Source organism: Diorhabda sublineata, chromosome 8, assembly GCF_026230105.1.
Source record: "Diorhabda sublineata isolate icDioSubl1.1 chromosome 8, icDioSubl1.1, whole genome shotgun sequence".
Classification (NCBI taxonomy): Eukaryota; Metazoa; Arthropoda; class Insecta; order Coleoptera; family Chrysomelidae; genus Diorhabda; species Diorhabda sublineata.
In genome coordinates this window covers 1,525,221-1,552,956 of record NC_079481.1, presented here as the reverse complement: position 1 = coordinate 1,552,956, position 27,736 = coordinate 1,525,221, and the positions used below count along the sequence as shown (strand labels likewise).

The following is a 27,736-nucleotide window of genomic DNA, read 5'->3' as shown; positions in this document are numbered from 1 at the left end:
TAAATTTTTAATAACATTTTAATGCCAATAATTGATCACGAATCAGTTTTCGGGTTTGGTGAAAAGATTAAACGTTCAGTTAATTATATATTCATAACTGAATCGAAATCGATTCTTAATTTTACTAACTGTACATCTTCATAGTAAAAGGTACTACTAAAAAAGAAGAAGAAATTAAACAATATATAGATGTCTATTAACAATAGTACGATCTTATTAATTTTTTTTTAATAACTTGAGTGCATTGTTGATTATTTCCTTATCAAACAACCATTGGTAAGTAAATAAAATAATAAATTAACCAACTTAATATATAGTAGAATGATTCAAGTGATAGTAAACGTCAAAAACCGGTTAATATTAATTTGTATTTAAGGAATTCAAACTAGATTTAACCAAACAAGTGTAGTCCGAAACAAAACAATTAGATAATGCTTATACTTTTCCATTGTACGTGTTTAGTAGCTAATAAGTTATTCGAGAAAATAAACAAACACTTTGAATTAAAAAAAAGAGAACAATTTATAAAGGAAATCAGAGAACGAAAATTTAAATTTTCTCCCGCGGCTTTTCGTCAAAGATATTTAGAAGTGTATTACATTCTCACCGACGAAAGGTGGAGATGCAAGATATCAACGTTATGCGATTTCGGTTGTGGCGAAATGGGTTTTTACCATCAAATGAGATCGTTTCCATTAACGAGTTTTTCTCTTATCGATATCGACGAAGAAACCCTCAGAAAATACGCTTCGCATTTAGTACCGTGCCCTTATGAGAATATCGATAGAATTAGACACGATCCTTTTGTAGTTAGCGTGTACGTAGGAAGTGTCGCCGATCCCAGCTATCGTTTTAAATCAGTACACGTCATAACGGCGATTGAATTGTAAGCTTGATCAATTATTTTTTGTTTGGGAAAAAAACATTAAACGTTGTTTTAGAGTAGAACATCTCTATCCTGATTGTTTGGAAGCTTTTCCTTACACCATATTCGGATTTTACACACCGTTGATAGTGATAGTAACGACGCCCAACGCGGATTTTAACGTTTTATTTTTTGATCACCCGGAAATACTTCGGCACTACGACCACAAGTTTGAGTGGACCAGGGAGCAGTTCGAGGATTGGTAATGATTTTATTCAATCAAAATATCAAAAAAATATTTGAAACATCTCTTTTAGGTCGAATAATATAGTAACTCGATTTCCTGATTACACTGTATTTTTTTCGGGGGCGGGAAATGGTCCGAGTGGAACTGAATTTTTAGGTAAATGTACCCAAATTGGTATTTTTGTGAGAAGGGATGTTCTAGAAGGAGATTATACTATTGAAGGCAATAGAAATCGTTGCGATTCTTCTCATATACACGGTAGTACCTGTAAATGTACATGTACAGCTTGTAATATATACTCCTTTGGAATTTGCACGTAAGTTTTTTTATTTACTAGATAAATGGCCATTTTTTCCAGTGATGTTTTCGTTTTTTATCCATTATTTTGCTTCACATTTCATATGTCATAATTCGTTCTAGTGTGGATAATTTTATGTTTCCAGTCACTTTATGGCCTCTAGTCACTTCTCAGTTCTTCTATAATCATTTTTGTTGCCCAAAAGTTAATAATTGTATTCCTCCAATAACATTTTGGTCTTAAATCACCACCTCAGTTCATCTGTCATCAATCATTCTACTTTCGGTGTCCAATAAGTTGCAAAATTTTATGTTTCCAGTCACTTTTTGGTCTTTAATCACCTCTCAGTTCTTCTATCATCATTTCTCCTACTTTTGGCTGTAAAAAAGTTTAAAATTGTGTGTTTTTAGTCACATTTTCGATCCAATTCACCTCTTGGTTCATCCATCATTATTTTTTCTACTTTTGTGTCCCAAAAACTTGTAATTTATAAGTTCAGTTACTTTATGATCTCTATTTACCTCTTAGTTTGTCTGGTATCAGTTTTTTCACATTTGTTTAAAAAAAAAATCAATAAATGCTTGTCTCTATTTGATTTCATTAATTCTGTTATTTGTTTTTCACTTTTGAGTTCGTAATATCAACCGAATATGTTTCAATATTATAAGTTTTTTCACAAATTTCAACCACTTTTTGACACTATTTTCAACTTTTGTATATTTAAAACAATTTAAAAAAAATGACAACATGAAACTGTCAAATATTCACAAATTTTATAACATAACCAAATTCTTCTTTTTCTAATTTGTTCGATGTTTTTTCAATTCCAAAATTCATTCCTTCTATAAAGAGACCAATAACTTAACCTAACCACGTGATTCAGTATGGCGTTTGTGTAGATATTTTGTTATTTATTTGAAATATTTTCTGGTAAATTTAACTTTATTTCGATGTTAACTTATTTACAGTGATAAAATTGAAACGAAAATCAGTATAAGGAAACACTTATTATCGAAGTATACAGTGAAAAAGTGTCAAGAATCGGGCTTAATCGATTTACCTTTTATAAACTACTTACAGTTCTTTGGACTCCAAAGTTCGTTTGTTTTATTTGATACATAGGATACCGAATCACTTTTAAACGCGTTAGTGGCATTTTTAATAATATAATTTTAATATATAATAATTATATTAAATAAAATTTGAGAAAATAACTAAATTTTAGTTATTAAAAAATCACATAATGCATACACTTCCATATGGGTGTTTGTTTACAGACGCCATATTGGAAATTTGTGACAAGCCGTTGAAATGTTCTTCTAAGTTAATAATTTGGTCTTGTATATAGTGTTTCGCTAGTCAATATCTAAATCTTAATTATTTGTAACGTAATATGTTTTCGTAATTAAAAAATTTATCCACTTTAGATATTACAGTAAATCTACAATACCTCCAATATATAATAATAATTACAAGGAACATTTTAAACAAATATTCGAAAAACCGTTTCCGTATACCCAAGATTTTCGACCTCTGGAAGAAAAAATGTTCGTCGAATTCCGTCAAAAACTCTTATCTATAAGCAAATTACATTACAACGAACGTCGAAATAAATATATAGTCCCCGTATATAACATTAAAAGCGGATATTACGGAGATAGCGTGAGAGAAGAAGATATCGTGTAAGTACGACATAACCTCATTGTTTTAGTTAATTTCCGCGCAACGTCGTTGACCGGCTTCAATGTTTGAAGTGACGTAAACGTCAATGTGGAATTGAATCAAAATTTTTAGTGTTGAAAAAGTAAATGGTTGAATCGGTTTTAGACGAATTTTGAAAAAATACGGTTATGAGATAGAAGAATCCATCGAATATACGGAGTATTACGTCGTTTTGGATCCCATGGAGGAATCGGAGGATAGTTCTTCGGATGTATGGGAGGAAGAGGAGCAGCAGAAGTTTCCTTTTTGGTACGAACATCACGGTTCGGGATTTATCGATGTTAATAGAGGTTAGTTGCTTTTACGATTCGGTTTTTTCCAGTTTCCGCTTTTGTTTGTATACCGGGGATTTTGAAAGTTACTATTTAATTTCAATAATTGTTGGTACAAATTATTTTTAATGGAAAACTTTTGATGATATATCTAATTGACGAGTTTTAAAGTTATTTTTATCTGATTTTCTACGTTTTGGATCAAATTTAATTTGTTTTCAGTTGTTTCGGAGGTTTTCGTGTTGATTTATGTTACTTTTTAACATTTTGAATAAGTTTTAGTTGATTTCGATTGGTTTTATTGGTTTTTAATAGTTAAAGGCAGTTTTGGTTAATTTTGAGGCGGTTTTAGTCAATTTTTAGGTGGATTTAGTCATTTTTGAGGCGTTTTTATTTAATTACTGTTGGATTTCGTTCGTTTTTGGAGTTTTAGGTGTTGGTGATTGCTTTAATGCTTATTGAATTGATTTCAGTCGATTTGTTTGGTTTCTTACTGTTTTGCGGCAGTTTTGGTTAATTTTGAGGCGGTTTTAGTCAATTTTGAGGCGGATTTAGTCAGTTTTGAGGTGGATTTAGTCAGTTTTGAGGCGGTTTCATTTAGTTACTGTTGGATTTTGTTAGTTTCAGAAGTTTTATGTGTTGATTTCAGTCGATTTGTTTGGTTTCTTACTGTTTTGCGGCAGTTTTGGTTAATTTTGAGGCGGTTTTAGTCAATTTTGAGGTGGATTTAGTCAGTTTTGAGACGGTTTCATTAAGTTACTGTTGGATTTTGTTAGTTTCAGAAGTTTTATGTGTTGATTTTAGTCGATTTTTTTAGTTTCTTACTGTTTTGGTTAATTTTGAGGCGGTTTTAGTCAATTTTGAGGTGGATTTAGTCAGTTTTGAGGCGGTTTCATTTAGTTACTGTTGGATTTTGTTAGTTTCAGAAGTTTTATTTGTTGATTTTAGTCGATTTGTTTAGTTTCTCATTGTTTGCGGCAGTTTTGGTTAATTTTGAGGCGGTTTTAGTCAATTTTGAGGTGGATTTAGTCAGTTTTGAGACGGTTTCATTTAGTTACTGTTGGATTTTGTTAGTTTCAGAAGTTTTATGTGTTGATTTTAGTCGATTTGTTTAGTTTCTTACTGTTTTGGTTAATTTTGAGGCGGTTTTAGTCAATTTTGAGGTGGATTTAGTCAGTTTTGAGGCGGTTTCATTTAGTTACTGTTGGATTTTGTTAGTTTCAGAAGTTTTATTTGTTGATTTTAGTCGATTTGTTTAGTTTCTCATTGTTTGCGGCAGTTTTGGTTAATTTTGAGGCGGTTTTAGTCAATTTTGAGGTGGATTTAGTCAGTTTTGAGACGGTTTCATTTAGTTACTGTTGGATTTTGTTAGTTTCAGAAGTTTTATGTGTTGATTTTAGTCGATTTGTTTAGTTTCTTACTGTTTTGGTTAATTTTGACGCGGTTTTAGTCAATTTTGAGGTGGATTTAGTCAGTTTTGAGGCGGTTTCTTTTAGTTACTGTTGGATTTTGTTAGTTTCAGAAGTTTTATTTGTTGATTTTAGTCGATTTGTTTGGTTTCTTACTGTTTTGCGGCAGTTTTGGTTAATTTTGAGGCGGTTTTAGTCAATTTTGAGGTGGATTTAGTCAGTTTTGAGACGGTTTCATTTAGTTACTGTTGGATTTTGTTAGTTTCAGAAGTTTTATTTGTTGATTTTAGTCGATTTGTTTAGTTTCTCATTGTTTGCGGCAGTTTTGGTTAATTTTGAGGCGGTTTTAGTCAATTTTGAGGTGGATTTAGTCAGTTTTGAGACGGTTTCATTTAGTTACTGTTGGATTTTGTTAGTTTCAGAAGTTTTATGTGTTGATTTTAGTCGATTTGTTTAGTTTCTTACTGTTTTGGTTAATTTTGACGCGGTTTTAGTCAATTTTGAGGTGGATTTAGTCAGTTTTGAGGCGGTTTCTTTTAGTTACTGTTGGATTTTGTTAGTTTCAGAAGTTTTATTTGTTGATTTTAGTCGATTTGTTTGGTTTCTTACTGTTTTGCGGCAGTTTTGGTTAATTTTGAGGCGGTTTTAGTCAATTTTGAGGTGGATTTAGTCAGTTTTGAGACGGTTTCATTTAGTTACTGTTGGATTTTGTTAGTTTCAGAAGTTTTATGTGTTGATTTTAGTCGATTTGTTTGGTTTATTACTGTTTTGGTTAATTTCGAGGCGGTTTTAGTCAACTTTGAGGTGGATTTAGTCATTTTTGAGGCGTTTTTATTTAATTACTGTTGGATTTCGGTAATTTTCGAATTTTTAGGTGCTAGTGATCGCTTCAATGCTTATTGGATTGATTTCAGTCGATTTGTTTAGTATCTTACTGTTTGGCGGCAGTTTTGGTTAATTTTGAGGCGGATTTTTGGTCACTTTGATTTGTTTCCAATAGTTTTGAGCCAATTTCAGTCAATTTTAGTCAAATGTGAAGCATTTTTTATTAATTCCTATAGGTATGCGATAGTTTCAGGTATTTTTATCATTTTAAGGGGTTGGTTTTGTTAGCTTGTTCAGTTTTGTATCAATTTTAGTCAATTTCGAAGGTGTCTTTATTAGATTTTGAAACATTTCTTGGTTTAATTTTATTTATTTTAATTTAAACTTGTATTTTAAGAAAACTTTAACTCGTCTTTAGACATTTAAAATCAATTTCTGTTGAGTTTTTATATTAATTAAAGACGTTTTCTAATATTTTCGATTATAATCGATAAAAATAAACGATCCCAAACACAATTTTTCCCCGCCTCGTATATATTAAATATCAAATATTCAATTCGAATAAAACAAATTCAAATCTGACAATATGAAACACCTTGTATAATCTATAACGTAAACAACCGAAAATCCGATCGGCTAAAAACGTCATAGAAACATCGATCAAACGCCATCTTAATGTTTCTAAGGTATGTGACGTATGTTTACATCAAATCAATAATAACCTCAATTCATTCTATTTCGATGTAGTCAGTATTATTATTTTTTCGAAAAAAATATTTTTTTTTTCGAAATTCTATTCGTGTTTTTGTGTGTGAGTGTACGAAAAATGTCGGCGAAATATTCAATAATATCGACGGAGGATGTGAACGCGAAAAACGACGATTATTATCCTTCGGTAAAATCGAAAGACGCGAACGAAAGGAAAATGGCGCGACAACTGAGAATAGAAAAGAGAGTTGCCGCAGTTAAATTGCAAACTCAAAGGGAAACGGGGATTTATATTGAAGAGGAAAAAGAACCCGTGGAAATACAGATGGAAAAAAGCGCCGGTATTTTGGATAATTTGTTGAAGGAATCGCAAGAGTATTTGGAGAACGTTAGAGTGGCCAACGAAGCCCGAGAGGTAAGTGAAATGTTTTTGTTTGTGAATTTATTTATGTATTAGTTGATATAGAATTTGTGAAAATGTTTTATATATTTGCAATATTTAATTCGTACTATTGTTGTTTGAGAGGAAAGAAAATCTCCGTTTGTTTTGTTTTAAGGTTATGCTCAACTTTATCGAGTTAAATAAATTTTAATTATGGTTTTTTTGATGGAATTTACTTTGTTTTGAGTTGATTCTAATTAATTTTCATTCTAGAAATTTACATAGAAATATTCAAGTGATTCGTGGAAGATTTTCTTCAACGTTGCTACCAGATTTTATTTGTTTTTTTCGAAAGTAATTTTTACAAGTGTTTGATTGATTTAGTAGATTTTAAATTAATTCAAAACTATTTAAAGAGATTTTAACATATTTTTCGATTAATTTTCGATTATTTTAGTAATTTTTGGTTGCATTTAATGAATATCAGATGTTGTTGTTAATACATAGTTTAAAACAAAGTTTTCCATTCAATTTGATACTTTTTCATGTCGTTTTATAGCTTTTGATTTATTTTCAAAAATATTTCCAAAGCAATTTTACTTGTTTTTATGTGGTTTTACGTAATTTGAAGGATTTTTAGTTGATTTCTTTAGTTTTTCGTTACTACTATGCAATTTGATTTGTTTTCAATCATTTTGAACTTATTTAGTGTGTTTTTAGTTAAATTTGAGGCGTTTATAGTTAGTAGTATAGTAGTAGTATGGTTTTCAGTTCGTAAAATTCTAACAAAATGCATCGTCGTTCGTTTATTTATCAAAATTTCAAACTTAGTTCGACAGAAAAGAATCCGAAGGCATCGGAAGGGGAAAGGTCATATCCCGATTGGAAGCTGAAGCTGCCGAAGCCCAAAAGTTATTTAGCGAAATAGCCGGTAAGCGTTGCGGCGATTCGGTTCGTAATTTTTCATTGGAAAATCATCTATTTTTAAGGTAAATGGTCCTCGATACAGGATTATAAGGATCCCCTGCACATCCACGAGGATATTCTGTTGCAAAAAATGAAATGCGATGAATTGATCAAAGAAAAAGACGATTTGATCGAGATGTTGAAGGGGGAAGTGCGAATGGCCGAAAGGAAGTTTACCTCGGATCAGGTGAAGCAGAATCAGGATATCGCCATTTTGGGTAGCAGGATTGAAAAGCAGATCGATTTTATCAAAAAGGCCTACGCTACCGAATTCAATTTGATAGGTAAATTTTTATTTTCAAATTATGGCTGTGCAAGTTTGGTTCAATTCAACTGGAATTTGTTATTTTGAGGTGGTTATAAGGCTGTTTGGTGCTAATTAAATTTTTTTAATCATATCTTAACTGCTTGTGACTATTCAGCTTGTTTCAATTTTTTTTAGCCATTTTTAGTTAATTTCAATGTGTTTCGAAATTTTTCTAACTGATTTCATTATTTTTTGGCTAATTTTAACTGTCTTTAGTCGTTTTTGGTAATTTGTAGTTAGTTTCCAGTTGTTCTGATTTTTTTTCAGTTAAATTGAATACTTTTTCAAGTATTATTTGTTTCAGTTATCATTTAATTTTTTCATTTTCGAATAGACCAAGTAATAAGCGAAGAAAAACGAAAATTCATCGAGAAAAGCAACGAAAAATGGGAGGATCTCTACCGTAAGAGGAACCAAGAAGAATCAGCTTTAACCGAATACAAAATCCAAAAACAAGAGGAAATATCCTCCAAAATCCGACATCTGAATGTTTGTCACGAAGAACAGTTTCGTAAAACGAAAATTGAATTGGAAAGAGACATCGAGAAGGCCCAAAACGAATTCGAAAGGATCAAATCGTTGGCGTTGTTTAATAGAGAACGTTTGGAATATAATTATGAAGTGTTGAAGAGAAGAGAAAACGAAAATCTAATAATAAAGAGTCAGCAGAAGAGGAGGATGAGTAAATTGCAAGTAAGAATCATTAAAAATTGTTAGCGTTTCAAATAACTGATTCAATTATTGTTTTACGGTGTTTTTTTTTCTTTTTGTATGTTTAATTTGGTTTTCAATTAGTTTTTCTTCTCAATTTATTCCGATTAATTTCATTTATTTGTGTTTTGTGTTCCAATTTTTCATTCTTTTCATTAACTTTTTTTAGTTTCGTTATTTTCACCATTTTTTGAAGTTTTATTTCTGTTTTTCCACTCCATTTTAATTATAAATTTGTTTTTAAGAAATTTTCTTATTTCTTACTCGATCTTTCTATATTTTAACTCTCTTTCTGTTCATTTTCACCTATTTTCATTTTCTTTTATCGTTTTTTTAAATGTTTCAATTGCTTTTACCATCTTTTTAGTTTTTTTTTGTTATTTCAGTGAATTCAGTTTTTATTTTTGTTTTTCATAATTTTTTGTCTTTTTTTTCATTTTTATTTTGATACTTGTTAACTGGTTCCGTTAATTTTAACTTGCATTTAGTCATTTCTTTGCTTTTTTTGTTTTGTTTGTATCATTTTATTTTTATTTTCATCTTTTGCTTGTTTTTTATTATTTTTATTGTTTATTTTCCCAATTTTTCGTTGCATTTGGAGGCTCGTCGCTTTTTTGCTGTTTTGCTTTGTATTTGTTCAAACAAAACTTGCCTTTACAACTTTTTCGTTTGTTTTCCGTTTATTTTGCTTTATTTTTTGTTTTATTTTTTTTTTTTTGTATTCGAACTAAACTGAATTGACATTTTCAGGATACAATAAGCGATTTGAAAACCACCCTGAGCGACTACCGAAAAACCTCAACGAAAAAAATACAGAAAACCAAAAGCGACATCGAGAAATTGCGCCAAAATGTCGTCGACATCGACGACAAAGCGGATCAGTTCGCGAATTCGAGCGAAAAAAAATTCAAAGACTTGTGGAAATTGAACGCCAGAGATTGTTACAATCTATTAGATAAAATAATAAAAATCGATCGAATACTCCACGAACAACAGTTGGGGGTTAGATGGACGCGTCCCGTTTACCAAAAAATCGATTTTCCCTCAATCGGTGATCGTCAGAGTGTCTCAAGCGTTGGCCCCAAACAAAAATCGTCGTTGCTATTGAAAAAATCGAAATCCGATACTCGTTCCACATCCGCCCTCAACCTATCCAAAGTAAATATCCGTTTGCAGTTCGATCGAGGGTTAATTTTTTTCATTTCTGATGTTTCAGTCTTCCAATACGGAATCTGACGCTTATAAGAAGTTGTTGAAGAGGGTGTTGAAGGCGTTGGATAAGAAGGGCGGTTTTTTAACGGAAAAATGTATAAAATTGTTGATTAATACGTACGAGGACGATAAACAGAGTCTGGTTACTTTGAATAACGTTTTCCTTTCGTTGGGTATAAAAAAATCTCAAGATGTCGATGTGATGGCGGATTTTTTTTTACCTTATTGTTATTGTAGTGTGTGCGCGGAACACTATTCGGCACACAGTAAGTTTTTTCCGTCATGTTAAATCTATATTTAATTCATTTTTGTTTGTAAATTCTCTTTCGTTCGCTTTTAATCGCTTATGGTCTTTTTGTTTTTGTTTACTAGAATTAGTTTATTTTTGGTTTTTGTTATTTTTATTTGTTTTTTTTTTCACTTGTTTGTTTTATTTGTTTTGCATCAAAACCAACGTTTATATCTATTTTTATTTTTGTTTTAATCCTTTTGAATTGTTTGCACATAAATTTTTCGCTTATTTTTTTATTCTAGTTTTTTTTTTGCTTTTTTTATGTTTTTCTTTTGATTTTTAGTTTGCCTTTAGTTAATTATGGTCGTTTCGTTTGGTTTTTTTAAGTTTTCTTTTTGTCAATTTTCAATTATTTCACTAGAATTAGTCGATTTTGGTTTTTGTTTTTCTTTATTTGCTTTTTTAATTTGTTTGTTTGCTATTTTTTTCATTTGTTTTGCATCAAAACCAACGTTTATATCTATTTTTATTTTTGTTTTAATCGTTTTGAATTGTTTGCACATAAATATTTCGCTTATTGTTTTATTCTAGTTTTTTTTTGCTTTTTTCATGTTTTTCTTTTGATTTTTAGTTTGCCTTCAGTTAATTATGGTCGTTTCGTTTGTTTTTTTTAGTTTTTTTTTTTGTTAATTTTCATTTATTTCACTAGAATTAGTCGATTTTGATTTTTGTTATTTTTATTTGCTTTTTTCACTTATTTTTGCATTTTTGCATATCTATTTTTAGTTTTGTTTTAATCCTTTTGAATTATTTGCACATCAATTTTTGCACTTATTTTTTTATTTTTGTTTTTCTTCTGTTTCTTGGTTTTTTTTTGTTAATATTCATTTATTTCACTAGAATTAGTAGATTTTGATTTTTGTTATTTTTATTTGCTTTTTTCACTTGTTTGTTTGCTATTTTTTTATTTATTTTGCATCAAAACCAACGTTTATATCTATTTTTATTTTTGTTTTAATCGTTTTGAATTGTTTGCACATAAATTTTTCGCTTATTGTTTTATTCTAGTTTTTTTTTGCTTTTTTCATGTTTTTCTTTTGATTTTTAGTTTGCCTTCAGTTAATTATGGTCGTTTCGTTTGTTTTTTTTAGTTTTTTTTGTTAATTTTCAATTATTTCACTAGAATTAGTCGATTTTGGTTTATGTTATTTTTATTTGTTTTTTTCACTTGTTTGTTTTATTTGTTTTGCATCAAAACCAACGTTTATATCTATTTTTAGTTTTGTTTTAATCCTTTTGAATTATTTGCACATCAATTTTTGCACTTATTTTTTTATTTTTGTTTTTCTTCTGTTTCTTAGTTTTTTTTTGTTAATATTCATTTATTTCACTAGAATTAGTCGATTTTGATTTTTGTTATTTTTATTTGCTTTTTTCACTTGTTTGTTTGCTATTTTTTTATTTATTTTGCATCAAAACCAACGTTTATATCTATTTTTATTTTTGTTTTAATCGTTTTGAATTGTTTGCACATAAATATTTCGCTTATTGTTTTATTCTAGTTTTTTTTTGCTTTTTTCATGTTTTTCTTTTGATTTTTAGTTTGCCTTCAGTTAATTATGGTCGTTTCGTTTGTTTTTTAGTTTTCTTTTTGTTAATTTTCAATTATTTCACTAGAATTAGTCGATTTTGGTTTATGTTATTTTTATTTGTTTTTTTCACTTGTTTGTTTTATTTGTTTTGCATCAAAACCAACGTTTATATCTATTTTTATTTTTGTTTTAATCCTTTTGAATTGTTTGCACATAAATTTTTTGCTTTTTTATGTTTTTCTTTTGATTTTTAGTTTGCCTTCAGTTAATTATGGTCGTTTCGTTTGGTTTTTTTAAGTTTTCTTTTTGTCAATTTTCATTTATTTCACTAGAATTAGTCGATTTTGGTTTTTGTTATTTTTATTTGCTTTTTTAATTTGTTTGTTTGTTTTATTTGTTTTGCATCAAAACCAACTTTTATATCAATTTTTATTTTTGTTGCTTTTCGTTTAATTTTTATGTTTTATACACAATACTTGTACTTATTTAGTTTTTGTTTTTTAGTTTATTTTGAATTAATTATGATCGTTTCGTTTGTTATTTTATAGTTTTTTTTTTGTTAATTTTCATTTATTTCCTCTTTTTTTCGCTAGTATTGGTTGAGTTTGGTTATTGTTATTTTTATTTTCTTTTTCTACTTGTTTGTTTGCTATTTTTTTCATTTTGTTTATATCTATTACTATTTTTGTTTTAATCCGATCAAATTGTTTGCACTTGCTATTTTCATTTTTGCTTTTTTCGCATTTTTATTTTTTTTTTTTTTTTTTTCTTTTTCCATATTTTCGTCTGTTGATTTTCATTATACATTTTACTGGTTTTTATTCATGTTTAAATAATTTTTTTATTCGTTTTAACTTGATTTTCACTAATTTCATTATTTTTTTAGTTTCAATTTTTTTCGCGATCCCTTTTTGTTAGTTTCACTGGTTTTTTGTGATTTTTCACTTAGTTTTATCTTGATTTCTGATCTAGACTTTCGTTTTTGTTATTTGTATCTGTATTTTTTACTCGTTTGTTTATTTTTGTATTTTTGTTTTATTTATTCCTATCTTAATTTTATTATTGCCCATTTCATTAGCAATTGTCATTTTTAACGGTTTTTATCTATACAATTTTTTTTGTTTTATATTGTTTTTCGCTCGTTTCATTTTCTTCCGCGTCATGGACGTTTTTCCGTCAAAATCTCCACATAACCTCAAAAGTTTGAACACCAAATTTTTACGTCGACAGGTTCGTTTGCATCGTCGGCGATAGCAAGTCGTCACATGTCGCAAGTGTCGTATATGTCGAAAACGTCCTTTCAGCGATCGAACTATTTCAGCCCTTCAATCATCGAAGTGGAATACACTTTGGAGGGCATACAACAATCCGACGATCTGATAAGCCATATAGTCAAAGAGGTATAAACACACATTACCACCGTACCGCGTCCGTAAATGTTTCCTGCGACAACCCGTATATGAATTTCCGTCGGTTATCTTTTGATTTTATTTTTAGGTGATAGAGAGTGAATCGTTGGTGGACGAACATGGTGTTTTGAAAATCGATACGCCGGACGAAGATTCCGAAGACGACGAACAATGCTACGCGCACCCAAAAGAAAGGTTATCGGGTAGAAGGAGAACGCTAAAAGTCGATATAGAAAAGTTATCTTGCAAATATAATCATCCCCTTGTTATAAGTACAGTGTACGTACTAGCCGCCCTTAAGGAATTCGTTATTAAATATCACAAACAGCAGCAGGTATATTCTTGAAAAAAATTTCTTTTTTTTTTTTTTTTTCATTATTGTTCATTATTGTTTAACCCCTTTTTGTTTGTTTTCATTGTTTTATCCCCTTTTTGTTTGTTTTCATTGTTTTGTCCCCTTTTTGTTTGTTTTCATTGTTTTATCCCCTTTTTTGTTTGCTTTTAATCGTTTCACTTCTTTTTTGTTTGTTTTTATCGTTTCGCTCCCTTTTGTTTACATTGTTTTATCCCCTTTTTGTTTGTTTACATTGTTTAACCCCTTTTTGTTTGTTTTCATTGTTTTATACCCTTTTTTGTTCGCTTTTATCTTTTCACCCCCTTTTGTTTTCATTGTTTTATACCCTTTTTGTTTGTTTTCATTGTTTTATCCCCTTTTTGTTTGTTTTCATTGTTTTATACCCTTTTTTGTTCGCTTTTATCTTTTCACCCCCTTTTGTTTACATTGTTTTATCCCCTTTTTGTTTGTTTTCATTGTTTTGTCCCCTTTTTGTTTGTTTTCATTGTTTAATCCCCTTTTTTGTTTGCTTTTAATCGTTTCACTTCTTTTTTGTTTGTTTTTATCGTTTCACCCCCTTTTGTTTACATTGTTTTATCCCCTTTTTGTTTGTTTTCATTGTTTTATCCCCTTTTTGTTTGTTTTCATTGTTTTGTCCCCTTTTTGTTTGTTTTCATTGTTTTATCCCCTTTTTTGTTTGCTTTTAATCGTTTCACTTCTTTTTTGTTTGTTTTTATCGTTTCGCTCCCTTTTGTTTACATTGTTTTATCCCCTTTTTGTTTGTTTACATTGTTTAACCCCTTTTTGTTTGTTTTCATTGTTTTATACCCTTTTTTGTTCGCTTTTATCTTTTCACCCCCTTTTGTTTTCATTGTTTTATACCCTTTTTGTTTGTTTTCATTGTTTTATCCCCTTTTTGTTTGTTTTCATTGTTTTGCCCCTTTTTGTTTGTTTTCATTGTTTTGCCCCTTTTTGTTTGTTTTCATTGTTTTATACCCTTTTTTGTTCGCTTTTATCTTTTCACCCCCTTTTGTTTTCATTGTTTTATCCCCTTTTTGTTTGTTTTCATTGTTTTGTCCCCTTTTTGTTTGTTTTCATTGTTTAATCCCCTTTTTTGTTTGCTTTTAATCGTTTCACTTCTTTTTTGTTTGTTTTTATCGTTTCACCCCCATTTGTTTACATTGTTTTATCCCCTTTTTGTTTGTTTTCATTGTTTTATCCCCTTTTTGTTTGTTTTCATTGTTTTGTCCCCTTTTTGTTTGTTTTCATTGTTTTATCCCCTTTTTTGTTTGCTTTTAATCGTTTCACTTCTTTTTTGTTTGTTTTTATCGTTTCGCTCCCTTTTGTTTACATTGTTTTATCCCCTTTTTGTTTGTTTACATTGTTTAACCCCTTTTTGTTTGTTTTCATTGTTTTATACCCTTTTTTGTTCGCTTTTATCTTTCCACCCCCTTTTGTTTTCATTGTTTTATACCCTTTTTGTTTGTTTTCATTGTTTTATCCCCTTTTTGTTTGTTTTCATTGTTTTGCCCCTTTTTGTTTGTTTTCATTGTTTTGCCCCTTTTTGTTTGTTTTCATTGTTTTATAACCTTTTTTGTTCGCTTTTATCTTTTCACCCCCTTTTGTTTTCATTGTTTTATACCCTTTTTGTTTGTTTTCATTGTTTTATCCCCTTTTTGTTTGTTTTCATTGTTTTGCCCCTTTTTGTTTGTTTTCATTGTTTTATACCCTTTTTTGTTTGCTTTTATCTTTTCACCCCCTTTTGTTTTCATTGTTTTATACCCTTTTTGTTTGTTTTCATTGTTTTATCCCCTTTTTGTTTGTTTTCATTGTTTTATACCCTTTTTTGTTCGCTTTTATCTTTTCACCCCCTTTTGTTTTCATTGTTTTATACCCTTTTTGTTTGTTTTCATTGTTTTGCCCCTTTTTGTTTTCTTTGTTTTATACCCTTTTTGTTTGTTTTCATTGTTTTATCCCCTTTTTGTTTGTTTTCATTGTTTTGCCCCTTTTTGTTTGTTTTCATTGTTTTGCCCCTTTTTGTTTGTTTTCATTGTTTTATACCCTTTTTTGTTTGCTTTTACCTTTTCACCCCCTTTTGTTTACATTGTTTTATACCCTTTTTTGTTTACTTTTATCTTTTCACCCCCTTTTGTTTTCATTGTTTTATCCCCTTTTTGTTTGTTTTCATTGTTTTATCCCCTTTTTGTTTGTTTTCATTGTTTTGTCCCCTTTTTGTTTGTTTTCATTGTTTTGTCCCCTTTTTTGTTTGCTTTTAATCGTTTCACCTCTTTTTTGTTTGTTTTTATCGTTTCAGCCCCTTTTTGTTTGTTTTCCTTGTTTTTGTTTGATTTTATTGTTTAAAACACTTTTGTTTGATTTTATTGTATTACAACCTTTTTGTTTATTTTTTTGTGAATTTTGGTTGTTTTTCTGGAATCCATTTATTATTTTGTCGTTTTTTTTTGCTTCGTTATTTTTCCATTGGTTTTTTTTTTGTTTGTCACTATTTTTTTTTTGTTTTTGCGCATGTTTGTTTCCTTTTTTCCATTTCCATTTTTTCATTTGTGGTTATTGACTTTTCCGACACCTTTTGATTGTGAGTACAATTTTTTCAGGCGACGCAAATAGGACCGACGATGGAAGAACGACTTTCGAAACGAAGATGCACGGCGTCCCGATCTCTGGAGGACGAGGACATCAAACGTCATTGGATTAATTTGCGGAGGACCTTTCGCAAATCGCACATGCTCATATGGGATGGTCTTCGTGAAGGTCTATCGAAATATCTGGAAATTTTGAAGGATCGCAAAAACGTCAGCGAGGACGTTATGAAATTGAGAAAAACTAATGAGGCTTTGAAGAGACTTTTGGCCGATTATATCGATCACGGCGTAATCATGAAACCGACTTGCCCTCAAAAGTCCTCTGAATTACTACGGAAATGTTCGCAGACTACACAAATAAAAATTTAAGTACCAAAAAAAAGTGTTTTTATGAATATTTCCTTGTTTTCCAAATTTTCATTTATTTGGTTTTTTTTTGCTGTTTTTCTTTTTTGTTTGCCGCTCTTTTAATTTTCGTTTGTTTTTTTTTTCAACTTAAATCTTATTTATCATTTTTTAGTTGTTTGTTATTGATAGTTTGCTTATTTTCTTATATATTTTTTCTGATGTTATGTGCTTGTTTCTATTTTAATTTTAATTTTTTTTTCTCTTTGTTTTTGCTTATTATTTAAGACTCTGGAATATTTTTTCACGGTAGTTTATAATTTTTTTTGTACTATTTATACTTTTTTCATTTCATTTTTTCTGCGATTCTAATTTATTTCGGTTTCAAAATATTTCTATAGTTTTAGAATGTTTTCTACCTCTTTTTAGTCGTTCTTCTGATTTTTCGCTCGTTTTAGCTTTTCTGTTTCTTTTTCATTGAAATTTTTCATTTTTCACTCATTTTCTACGTTTTTATTCCTATTTTTCTTTTGTTTTCATTTTCAGACATGTTCTACGTATCTATTCGGTTTTTCCTTTTTTTTTGTAGTTTCCCATTTGTATTATTTCATATTTTATCTAGCTTTGGTCGTTTGTTGTGATTTTTACTTGTTTTTCTTTCTACTTTCCATTTTCACTCATTTTCTAAAATTTTTATTTGTTTTTTTTTTCGTTTTCTGCCATTTTTGATTGATTTTTTTGTCGTTTCCTATTTTTTTTCCTTTTTTTGCGTTTCTATTTTTGTTCTCTTTTTCTTTTCAGTCGTTTTATACTTTTTTCTCATTTTTGTTGATTTTTATTTACTCACATTCCAATTTTCTATTTTTTGGTCCCTTTTTTCCATACTTCTCAGTTTATAGTCGTTTTTTAACGGTTCTATATATTTTTTTTTGTCTTCTTCTATTTGCTTTTAGTAGTTTTTTTTCTTTTCTTCCCGCTTTTTCTTTTTTGGCTTTTTTTTTGTTTTTACATCCCAATTTTCTATTTTTCGGTCAGTTTTTGTGATTCTGTTCAATTTTTTAGTCCTGCTCTATTTTTTTCCATTTTTTTGTTTTTAGATGCTTTTTAATTTTTGTTTTTATTCGTTTTGTGTGCTTCTTTGTGTTTTGTGTTTTTTTAAAATTTTTCATTTTTCAACTACGATTTTTACTAATTTTTCATCCCAATTTTCTATTTTTTGGTATTTTTTCAGTTTTAATATGTTTTCCCCCAACTTTTCTGGTTTTTAGTCATTTTCTATTTGTTTTTTCCATTTTTTTTTGTTTTAAGTCGTTTTTTTAATTTTTTCGCTTTCTATTTGTTGTTAGTATTTGGTATTTTGTGGATATTTTTTTGTTTTTATTCGTTTTGTGTGCTTCTTTGTGTTTTTTTAAAATTTTTCATTTTTCAACTACGATTTTTCCTTATTTTCATCAAAATTTTTTATTTTTTACTACTTTTTCAATTCTAACTTGTTTTTTTAAAACTTTCCCATCTTTTTAGTCGTTTTTTTTTATTTTTTTTTTATTTATATTTATTTTTTTGATTTTCTTCAATCAATACTCATTCTACTTTTTTGTTTTCCAGGTTTTCCGCTTTTTCATTTGATTTTTTCATCGATTATCATCTCGCAGGTTTTCCACTCGACATTAAGAAAAACCAAAACTTCCCTTCAAACGATTATACAGGGTGATACTCTAAATATTGTCAGATACGAATTTCGCCGAATCTAAAAAAATGTCTTAAAACGTCGAGTATTTGAGTGAAAAAAACACGAAATTATAATTTTTTTTCTTTGTTTTTAAAAATAATTCCCACTTTTAATTTTTTCCATTAGTCGAATCCGAAGCGGAAAAGGAAGAATCGGACCAAATTAAACCGGAAACTCAATCGAAAGTACCAAATATGGCGGAAGAATCGAAAATGAATCAACAAGGTAATAAATATTGATACAATATTCCATTTGGTTAGAAAGAAAAACAAAAAGAATATTTGAACGCCAATTTTCGAAATTAAACCGAAGGAAAATCCGAATTTCAGCGGATTTCCAAGAAGAAATCGACGTCTTCGAGGAAAGCTCGAGTACGCCAAGTCTATCGAGTCAAGATAATAAATTGCATTTAAAGAAAGGCCAAACTTTCGAAAGGAGATCTTTAATTTACCCGCCAGTGGAAATAAACAAGACCAAACTCGATATTAACAGAATAAACGAATTGGACAGGTCGTAATTTCTTTTATAACATGTACAACTTTCCACTATTGCTTTTATTCCGCATTGATAAAGTCCTTCCATACGTTTAGTGAAGTATCTGTGTATTAGTAAGTTTTACAACCTTTATTATTCATTTTCCGCTTGAAAAAAGTGTTGCGAATATTCATTAAAACCTTTTACAGCCTTAATTTTTCTTTTTCCACTTTCAAAAAGTGAAGTACCAATTTATTCAAACATTTTACAGCCTTTGTTTTTGTTCTCCTTCGAAAAAGTGAAGTAAATATTTATTTACACGTTTTATAGCCTTTATTATTCATTTTCCGCTTGAAAAGAGTGTTGCACTATTCATTAAAACGTTTTACAGCCTTAATTTTTCTTTTTCCACTTTCAAAAAGTGAAGTACTTATTTATTCAAACATTTTACAGCCTTTGTTTTTGTTCTCCTTCGAAAAAGTGAAGTAGATACTTATTTACACACTTTGCAACTTTCATGTTTCATTATCTGCTTTTAAAAAGTGAAGTACTAATTCATTGAAACGTTTTACAGCCTTTATTTTTGCTCTCCTTCGAAAAAGTGAAGTAAATATTTATTTACACGTTTTACAGCCTTCATATTTCATTATCTGTCTCGAAAAGGGTGAGAAAATATCCATTTAACTATTTTACAGCCTTCTTTCTGTTTCGGTAAAGTGAAGTACGCATTTATTAACATGTCTTGCAACCTCTATTTTATTATTAAGCGTCAGTGAAGTGAAGCACATATTATAATGTTTTACAGCCTTTATTATTCAATTTTCCTTTGTTTAAATGATATATCCATTAGTTAACACACTTTACAGCCTTCATTTTTTTTATTATACTTCGAAAACGTGAAGGTCTTGATGCTTGTTCTGTTTTGATAAAGTGATGTAATTATTACAATGCTTTGTAGCCTTTATTCATTTATTTGGCTCGGATAAAGTGAAGTATACACAATGATTAACGCATTTTACAGCCTTGATTCTTTAAACCAGCTTTGATAAAGTGAAGTACCTATTCATTTACACAATTTACTGCCTTTATTCTCTCATTTCGCTTTGATACAGTGAAGTATTCGTTTATTGTGAAGCTTTATAGCCTTCATTCTTTCATTTGGCTCGGGTAAAGTGAAGTATACACAATTATTAACGCATTTTACAGCCTTGATTCTTTAATCCAGCTTTGATAAAGTGAAGTACCTATTCATTTACACAATTTACTGCCTTTATTCTCTCATTTCGCTTTGGTACAGTGAAGTATTCGTTTATTGTGAAGCTTTATAGCCTTCATTCTTTTATTTGGCTCGGATAAAGTGAAGTATACACAATTATTAACGCATTTTACAGCCTTGATTCTTTAATCCAGCTTTGATAAAGTGAAGTACCTATTCATTTACACAATTTACTGCCTTTATTCTCTCATTTCGCTTTGGTACAGTGAAGTATTCGTTTATTGTGAAGCTTTATAGCCTTCATTCTTTTATTTGGCTCGGATAAAGTGAAGTATACACAATTATTAACGCATTTTACAGCCTTGATTCTTTAATCCAGCTTTGATAAAGTGAAGTACCTATTCATTTACACAATTTACTGCCTTTATTCTCTCATTTCGCTTTGGTACAGTGAAGTATTCGTTTATTGTGAAGCTTTATAGCCTTCATTCTTTTATTTGGCTCGGATAAAGTGAAGTATACACAATGATTAACGCATTTTACAGCCTTGATTCTTTAATCCAGCTTTGATAAAGTGAAGTACCTATTCATTTACACAATTTACTGCCTTTATTCTCTCATTTCGCTTTGGTACAGTGAAGTATTCGTTTATTGTGAAGCTTTATAGCCTTCATTCTTTCATTTGGCTCGGATAAAGTGAAGTATACACAATGATTAACGCATTTTACAGCCTTGTAGTGAAGTATTTCTTTATTAATGCTCTTACAGCCACATTCCTGATCATTTATCTCTTTCGAATAGCAAAAAAACCGAAAACATTTTAATAGTTTTTCGAGTTGTTGTGCAGGTTTCGAAACATAACGTCGGGTAGAAACTTTTTGAAACGTTTATTGAAACCGCAGACGGAAAAATTGAGGAAAACTTTTTTGAGAGATATCGACGTTGCGGCGGCGGCGGCGGCGGCCGGTCCGTCGGCGGTGCCGGCGAAGAAAAGAAAAAAATCATCGGCGATTATTTTGAAGGACAGTTTCAGTACTTTGGACGATATGAAATCGGTGACGAATTGCATCATAGAAAACACATTGAATTTGATAAACGTCGACGACGTTATCGGTTGCACGAACGCGGACATTTCGCCTGACGATGTATCCGAAGGTTTTCGAAACTTTCACGAATATATGGATTTCGATAACGGATCGGTTGTCGACGTCAGACGTAAGGAAGGTAATGCGATATATTTGGAATAACCCTCGTAGTAGCGTCGCCGAAAACGTTTCGAGATTTTTCCGCGGCTACGGAAAAAAATTTTCGTTTTTCGAAAACGGTCAATTTTTGTTTTATCTATTTATTTTTTTTTTCAATTTCCTCGTCGAATACAGAGTGTTCGTCGATGCGGGAGGCTTTCGTGGCGTTATTGCGATGGATTTTTCGGGGAATTTTGGCGAGAGAAAAAAAATGTTTTTTTTTTTTTTGGTTTCAAGGTCGCAAGAATGACATTACCTTCGATAATAATAATATTTATAATTATAATATGCGCATAACTCCGTCCTCGTATCCAGTACAAGATCCTACCAATCCGGATTCGACGAATATTCCCGCAGGAAATCGCAATAATGCTCCGGATACGGTACAGGATAACGAAAATAATCCCGAAAATCAGAATACTGTAAGTCCGGATCTTTATATATACAGACATTTATTTGTTTTTCAATTATTTTTCGAAAAAGTTTATTCGGAAGCCGGCCCTGATATATTACATTGTACAAAATGTATACGTGGGTTGTCTGAAAAGTTTTTGATTTGGTAAACGTGGAAAACTGTTGAAAAATTTTCTAAAAACTGTTGCCGTAAAGTATACTTCTTCAGAAAATGTTGAAAATTGAATAGCAATTATAAGAAATTTAAAAAATCGTTGAGTAATTCACAAAAACTGTTGACAGTTTATATGAAATGTTACTGACAGTTTCTGTATGTTAGAAACTGTGCATCTTGTGAAAATCGCCCAAAAACTGTTGTCTAAAGTCCAAAACTGTTATAAAAATTTCGAAAACTGTTGCTGAAACTGCCATATGTGAGAATCTGTTAAAAATTGTCCAAAAACTGTTGTTTGGAGGTTGAAAAATGTCCAAAACTGTTACAAATAATTTCGAAAACTGTTGCTGAAATTGGAATATTTAGTAACTGTTGAAAATCGACCTAAAACTGTGGTTTAAAATTGGAAAATATCATAAATTGGGATAAAAAAATTTCGAAAACTGTTGCTGAAACTGAAATATGTGGGAACTCTTGAAAATCGTCCTAAAACTGTGGTTAAAAGTTGGAAACTATCATAAATTGGGATAAAAAAATTTCGAAAACTGTTGCTGAAACTGAAATATGTGAGAATCTATTAAAAATTGTCCAAAAACTGTTATAAATAATTTCGAAAACTGTTGCTGACGCTGAAATGTGTGGAGAATCGGTTGAAAAGTGTCCCAAAATTGTGGTTAAACGTTGGAAAATATCATAAATTGATGTAAAAAATTTTGAAAACTGTTGCCGAAACTGAAATATGTAGGAACTGTTGAAAATCGTCCTAAAACTGTTGTTGAAGGTTGAAAAATGTCCAAAACTCTTATAAATAATTTCAAAAACTGTTGCTGAAACTGCCATATGTGAGAATCTGTTAAAAATTGTCCAAAAACTGTTGTTGAAGGTTGAAAAATGTCCAAAACTGTTACAAATAATTTCGAAAACTGTTGCTGAAATTGGAATATTTAGTAACTGTTGAAAATCGTCCTAAAACTGTGGTTAAAAGTTGGAAACTATCATAAATTGGTCTAAAAAAATTTCGAAAACTGTTGCTGAAACTGAAATATGTGAGAATCTATTAAAAATTGTCCAAAAACTGTTATAAATAATTTCGTAAACTGTTGCTGACGCTGAAATGTGTGGAGAATCGGTTGAAAAGTGTCCCAAAATTGTGGTTAAACGTTGGAAAATATCATAAATTGATGTAAAAAATTTGGAAAACTGTTGCCGAAACTGAAATATGTAGGAACTGTTGAAAATCGTCCTGAAACTGTGGTTAAAATTTGGAAACTATCATAAATTGATGTGAAAAATTTCGAAAACTGTTGCTGAAACTGAAATGCGCGAGAATCTGTTGAAAATTCTACAAAAAACTGTTGTCAAAAGCTGAAACATTTAAAAAACTATTGGTATGGAATAATTAAAAGATATTGAAAAAATGTCCTAAAACTTGTCGAAACTGAAATGTGTCAGAAACGGATGGAAAAATTTCCAAAAACTGTTGCCAGAACTAAAATTTGTAAGAAACTATTGAATACTTTCCAAAAAGTGTTATAAACTGTCGAAAATTTTTCAAAAACTATTGCTGGAACTGAAATGTATAAGAAACTGTTAAAAAAGGTCCCAAAACTGTTGTTGAAAGTTCAAATGTGTCGGAAACTGTTGATTACTTTCCAAAAACTGTTACTCAAACTTGTTAGAAACTGTTGAAAATTTTCCAAAAACAATTGTATATTAAATTTTGTCAAAATGGTTGAAGATTGAATTATAGTCGTAGAAAGTTAAAAAAAATTTACAAAAACTGTTGCTGAAAGTTGAAATACGTCAAAAACTGTTGAGAATTTTCCGAAAACTGTTGTAAATTAGATTTCGACAAAAATTGAATCCTAATCGAAAGAAATACAAAAAACTGTTGGAGAAAATTAGAAATTTGTCTGAAATAGTTGAAAGTTGGTTAAGAAATCCAAAATAAGTAACCAAAAACTTGTGATTATCAAATTAAGGTCGAAAACTGTTAGAAAAAGTTGTAATGGTAAAAAACTGTTGATCAAAGTCCGATATAATCAAGAAACAAAATCATCATAACAAAAGAAAAAAAACTAAAACTGTCCAAAATAACATTTGGATAAAAGATGAATTGTTGAAAAAGTTATGTAACTATAGAAATATCCAAAAACTGTTTAAAAAAATTCCAAGCTGTTCAAAATTGTTGAAAAATAAATAATAGACAAAAACAGTTTGCAAAAGTCAAACAAAAAACCGTTCAAAATAAAGAAAAAACAACATTCCAAAAAAATTTTCAAAACCGATAATCATTGATTTCAAAATGACATATAACAAAACACAATTCCTTTTGTCCGGCGTTGCCGTTATCATCTAGCATCAGGAAACTTTTTAGACAATTCACAAAGTTCAAAAATGATACAGGGTGGAATTTTTACGAGTATATTTTCAACTTGGCATTACAGGAAGCCGCCGAATCTTTATCGAATTCGATAGCACAAGCAAGCAGCGAAGCTATCGTCGATCCAAATTCCGTACTAGATCTACTAGACGATTTCGGACAAAGGGAAGACATAAACGGCTTAGTCGGTTTAGGAAATTTCGTCCTTGTAGGAATCCATCAAGTACCAGATGGTTTGAGTATCACATCTTTTATATAATTTACAAGAAAAGTCCGAAACTCCCATATTTTCGTCAAACTACCGATTCACAATAATAATCGCAAACATTTCACGTTAGTTTAGCGTTTTCTATTTCGCAGAATCCATTTATCGAATCCCATATATCGGATATTAGTCGTTCCGATTCGGCTTTGGTAGGAATCCATTTATCGAAGCGAAAATTACTTCTTTCGGTTCAACTACTAATTCATTAACTTCCGGTTGGGTTTTGTGGAACTGACATCCCCCCCACCCCTCAAAAAATAAAATAATTTAATACAAAAATTCATTTCAGAAAGCCGAAACGGAAGTTAATCAATTCAAGCACTGGTAAAACGGGAAGTTGTAATTTTCGCTTCGATAAATGGATTCTACGAATTCGAAAACGCTAAATTATCGTGTTTTATTGATCCATGTTCGTAGGACGACAGATTTACAAAAAAAGAATTAGAAACATTTCCGTATTTGCCCGGTTTACACACTTAATAAGACACATTAGTTTAGCGTTTTCTATTTCGCAGAATCCATTTATCTAGTCCAATATATCGCAAATTAATACTTCCGGCAAGGTTTCCGCAGTATCCATTTATCGAAGCGAGAATTACTACTTCCGGTTTTATCAATGCTTGAATTAACTTCCGTTTCAGCTTTGATGAACTGACCGTCGACCTCCCCCCCAAAAATTACAGTTTAGTACAAAAATTCAATTGAAAATGCTGAAACGGAAGTTAATTCAAGCATTGGTAAAACCGGAAGTTGTAATTTTCGCTTCGATAAATGGATTCTACGAATTCGAAAACGCTAAATTATCGTGTTTTATTGATCCATGTTCGTAGGACGACAGATTTGCAAAAAAAATTGGAAACATTTCCGTATTTGCCAGGTTTACACACTTAATAAGACACATTAGTTTAGCGTTTTCTATTTCGCAGAATCCATTTATCTAGTCCAATATATCGCAAATTAATACTTCCGGCAAGGTTTCCGCAGTATCCATTTATCGAAGCGAGAATTACTACTTCCGGTTTTATCAATGCTTGAATTAACTTCCGTTTCAGCTTTGATGAACTGACCGTCGACCTCCCCCCCAAAAATTACAGTTTAGTACAAAAATTCAATTGAAAATGCTGAAACGGAAGTTAATTCAAGCATTGGTAAAACCGGAAGTTGTAATTTTCGCTTCGATAAATGGATTCTACGAATTCGAAAACGCTAAATTATCGTGTTTTATTGATCCATGTTCGTAGGACGACAGATTTGCAAAAAAAATTGGAAACATTTCCGTATTTGCCAGGTTTACACACTTAATAAGACACATTAGTTTAGCGTTTTCTATTTCGCAGAATCCATTTATCTAGTCCAATATATCGCAAATTAATACTTCCGGCAAGGTTTCCGCAGTATCCATTTATCGAAGCGAGAATTACTACTTCCGGTTTTATCAATGCTTGAATTAACTTCCGTTTCAGCTTTGATGAACTGACCGTCGACCTCCCTCCCAAAAATTACAGTTTAGTACAAAAATTCAATTGAAAATGCTGAAACGGAAGTTAATTCAAGCATTGGTAAAACCGGAAGTTGTAATTTTCGCTTCGATAAATGGATTCTACGATTTCGAAAACGCTAAATTATCGTGTTTTCATTATTCCGGTTTAGAACCATAATCAAACACGTTAGTTTAGCGTTTTCGAAATCATAGAATCCATTTATCGAATTCAGTTTGTTGGAAATTGGTACTTCCGCCCAAAATAAAACCATTTGATACAAAATTTCGCTTGAAAAAATTCAAACTGAAAGTCTATTAATCAAATTATTGTTAAAACCGGAATTTTCGCTTCGATAAATGGATTCTATGATTTCGAAAACGTCAAACTAACCTGTTTCTATTTTGATAAAATTCAATCTTAAAGATAGTTAATGAACAAATTCGTCAATAGATGGGGCTAATTCGAATTTATTCGTATAGATTTTGAAAATAACAACGGTTTCCCTGATTGGTTGCTCAACATCCTCGGAAATCAAGTGGGGATTGAGGAAGCTTTACCAATTAACGAATTGGACGAGGCGCATTTTTATTGTCAAGGTGACGGTTTAGGTGGGTATATATAAGAAATTATAAAACGCCCCCCGTATACGTCAAAAATTAAAAAAAGTTGCAGTAAAAACTCTCCCTGTATGTAAATTCGCAAAGACGAGTTAAATTGATTAATCGCTAGGTGTACACCCATCTATACTTGCAGTAGAAGTGGACGGCGACGAAGAAGACGACGAGGAATCGTCGGATAGTACGAATAACACCGAAGATTTCGCCGAAGTGGATCCGTTAATTTCGTCACACGACGTTAGTTCGTTGCAGGAAGACGTTACCGATACGCAGGTCGTAAACGAGGATACAACTCAATCTACGAATATCGTTACGACCAATCAGCAACAATCCAATGACGTAGAATCGACCTCGAATTTATCGGATAGCGGAATTTGATCCAGATCATTTTTTTTTTGTTACTTCAATAAATGTTTCGATATTTTTTCTGGTTTTTTTTTATATCCTAGTTGAGGAGTTTTCAGTGTCTATACCACTCCCAATAGAATTGAATGAAAGAATCGATTCATTCGATTGTTTTTAACACTTCCACAGATGAAATTGCTGTGAAAATATATTTATATAACTCTAATGTCATTTTCGAGTTTAATAGAAAGAAATCGACAATAGAATTGAATGAAAGAATCGATTCATTCGATTTTTTCGAATTTAATAGGAAGAAATCGTCAATAGGATGGAATGAAAGAATCGATTATTCGGTTCATTCGATTTCATTTAACACTTCTACCGACGAAGTTATCGTGAAAACCCAGTTTATATACTTTTCTTAATAGAAAGAATTCGGTAAAGGCAATCGAATGAAAGAATCGATCGATTCGATTTTTTTTAACACCTCAACAGATGAAATTGTCGTTAAAACTCAGTTTATATACTTGTCTGGATGAAAATAAATCGTAAACACAATTGAATCGATTACTCGGTTCATTCGATTTTATTTAACACGTCAACTGATGAAATTATCGTGAAAACAGGGTTTATATAACTCTATTGATATTTTCGAGCTTAATAGGAAGAAATCGTTAATAGGATGGAATGAAAGAATCGATTATTCGGTTCATTCGATTTCATTTAACACTTCTACAGACGAAGTTATCGTGAAAACTCTTTCTTAATAGAAAGAATTCGGTAAAGGCAATCGAATGAAAGAATCGATTCATTCGATTTTTTTAAAACACGTCTACTGACGAAACCATCAAGTTCCAAAATGTTTAAATTAAAATTTTTCTCAAAATTTGATCTTGAATAGAAAATCCCTAAAAGGATTTATACTGACAAAGTTTCATTTGTTTTCCTGTCCCCTTCAGGGACGATGGAGCGAAA

The 27,736-nt window shown here is 30.5% G+C and overlaps 2 protein-coding genes across 3 annotated transcripts; both read left to right on the top strand.

The window, feature by feature from the left end:
- Positions 1–180: 180 nt before the first annotated feature.
- Positions 181–26,795, top strand: LOC130447814 (uncharacterized). Its single transcript, XM_056784842.1, has 12 exons — positions 181–886; positions 942–1,127; positions 1,183–1,428; positions 2,838–3,092; positions 3,238–3,422; positions 18,295–18,393; positions 18,498–18,682; positions 20,686–21,082; positions 21,340–21,524; positions 24,118–24,286; positions 26,279–26,407; positions 26,529–26,795. Exons 1-12 carry the CDS (start codon positions 432–434, stop codon positions 26,792–26,794), a joined length of 2,757 nt encoding a protein of 918 aa, XP_056640820.1. The 5' UTR covers positions 181–431; the 3' UTR covers position 26,795.
- Positions 3,455–16,476, top strand: LOC130447809 (dynein regulatory complex protein 1 homolog). 2 transcript variants are annotated; one of them, XM_056784834.1, is made up of 9 exons: positions 3,455–6,761; positions 7,560–7,659; positions 7,718–7,978; positions 8,336–8,694; positions 9,463–9,870; positions 9,929–10,190; positions 12,979–13,148; positions 13,246–13,491; positions 16,107–16,476. In XM_056784834.1, exons 1-9 carry the CDS (start codon positions 6,465–6,467, stop codon positions 16,461–16,463), a joined length of 2,460 nt encoding a protein of 819 aa, XP_056640812.1. In that variant the 5' UTR covers positions 3,455–6,464; the 3' UTR covers positions 16,464–16,476. The 2 variants fall into 2 exon arrangements, with proteins under 2 accessions (XP_056640812.1, XP_056640813.1); XM_056784835.1 differs by lacking the exons at positions 9,929–10,190; positions 12,979–13,148 and having other exon boundaries at positions 3,456–6,761; positions 16,107–16,465.
- Positions 26,796–27,736: the final 941 nt, after the last annotated feature.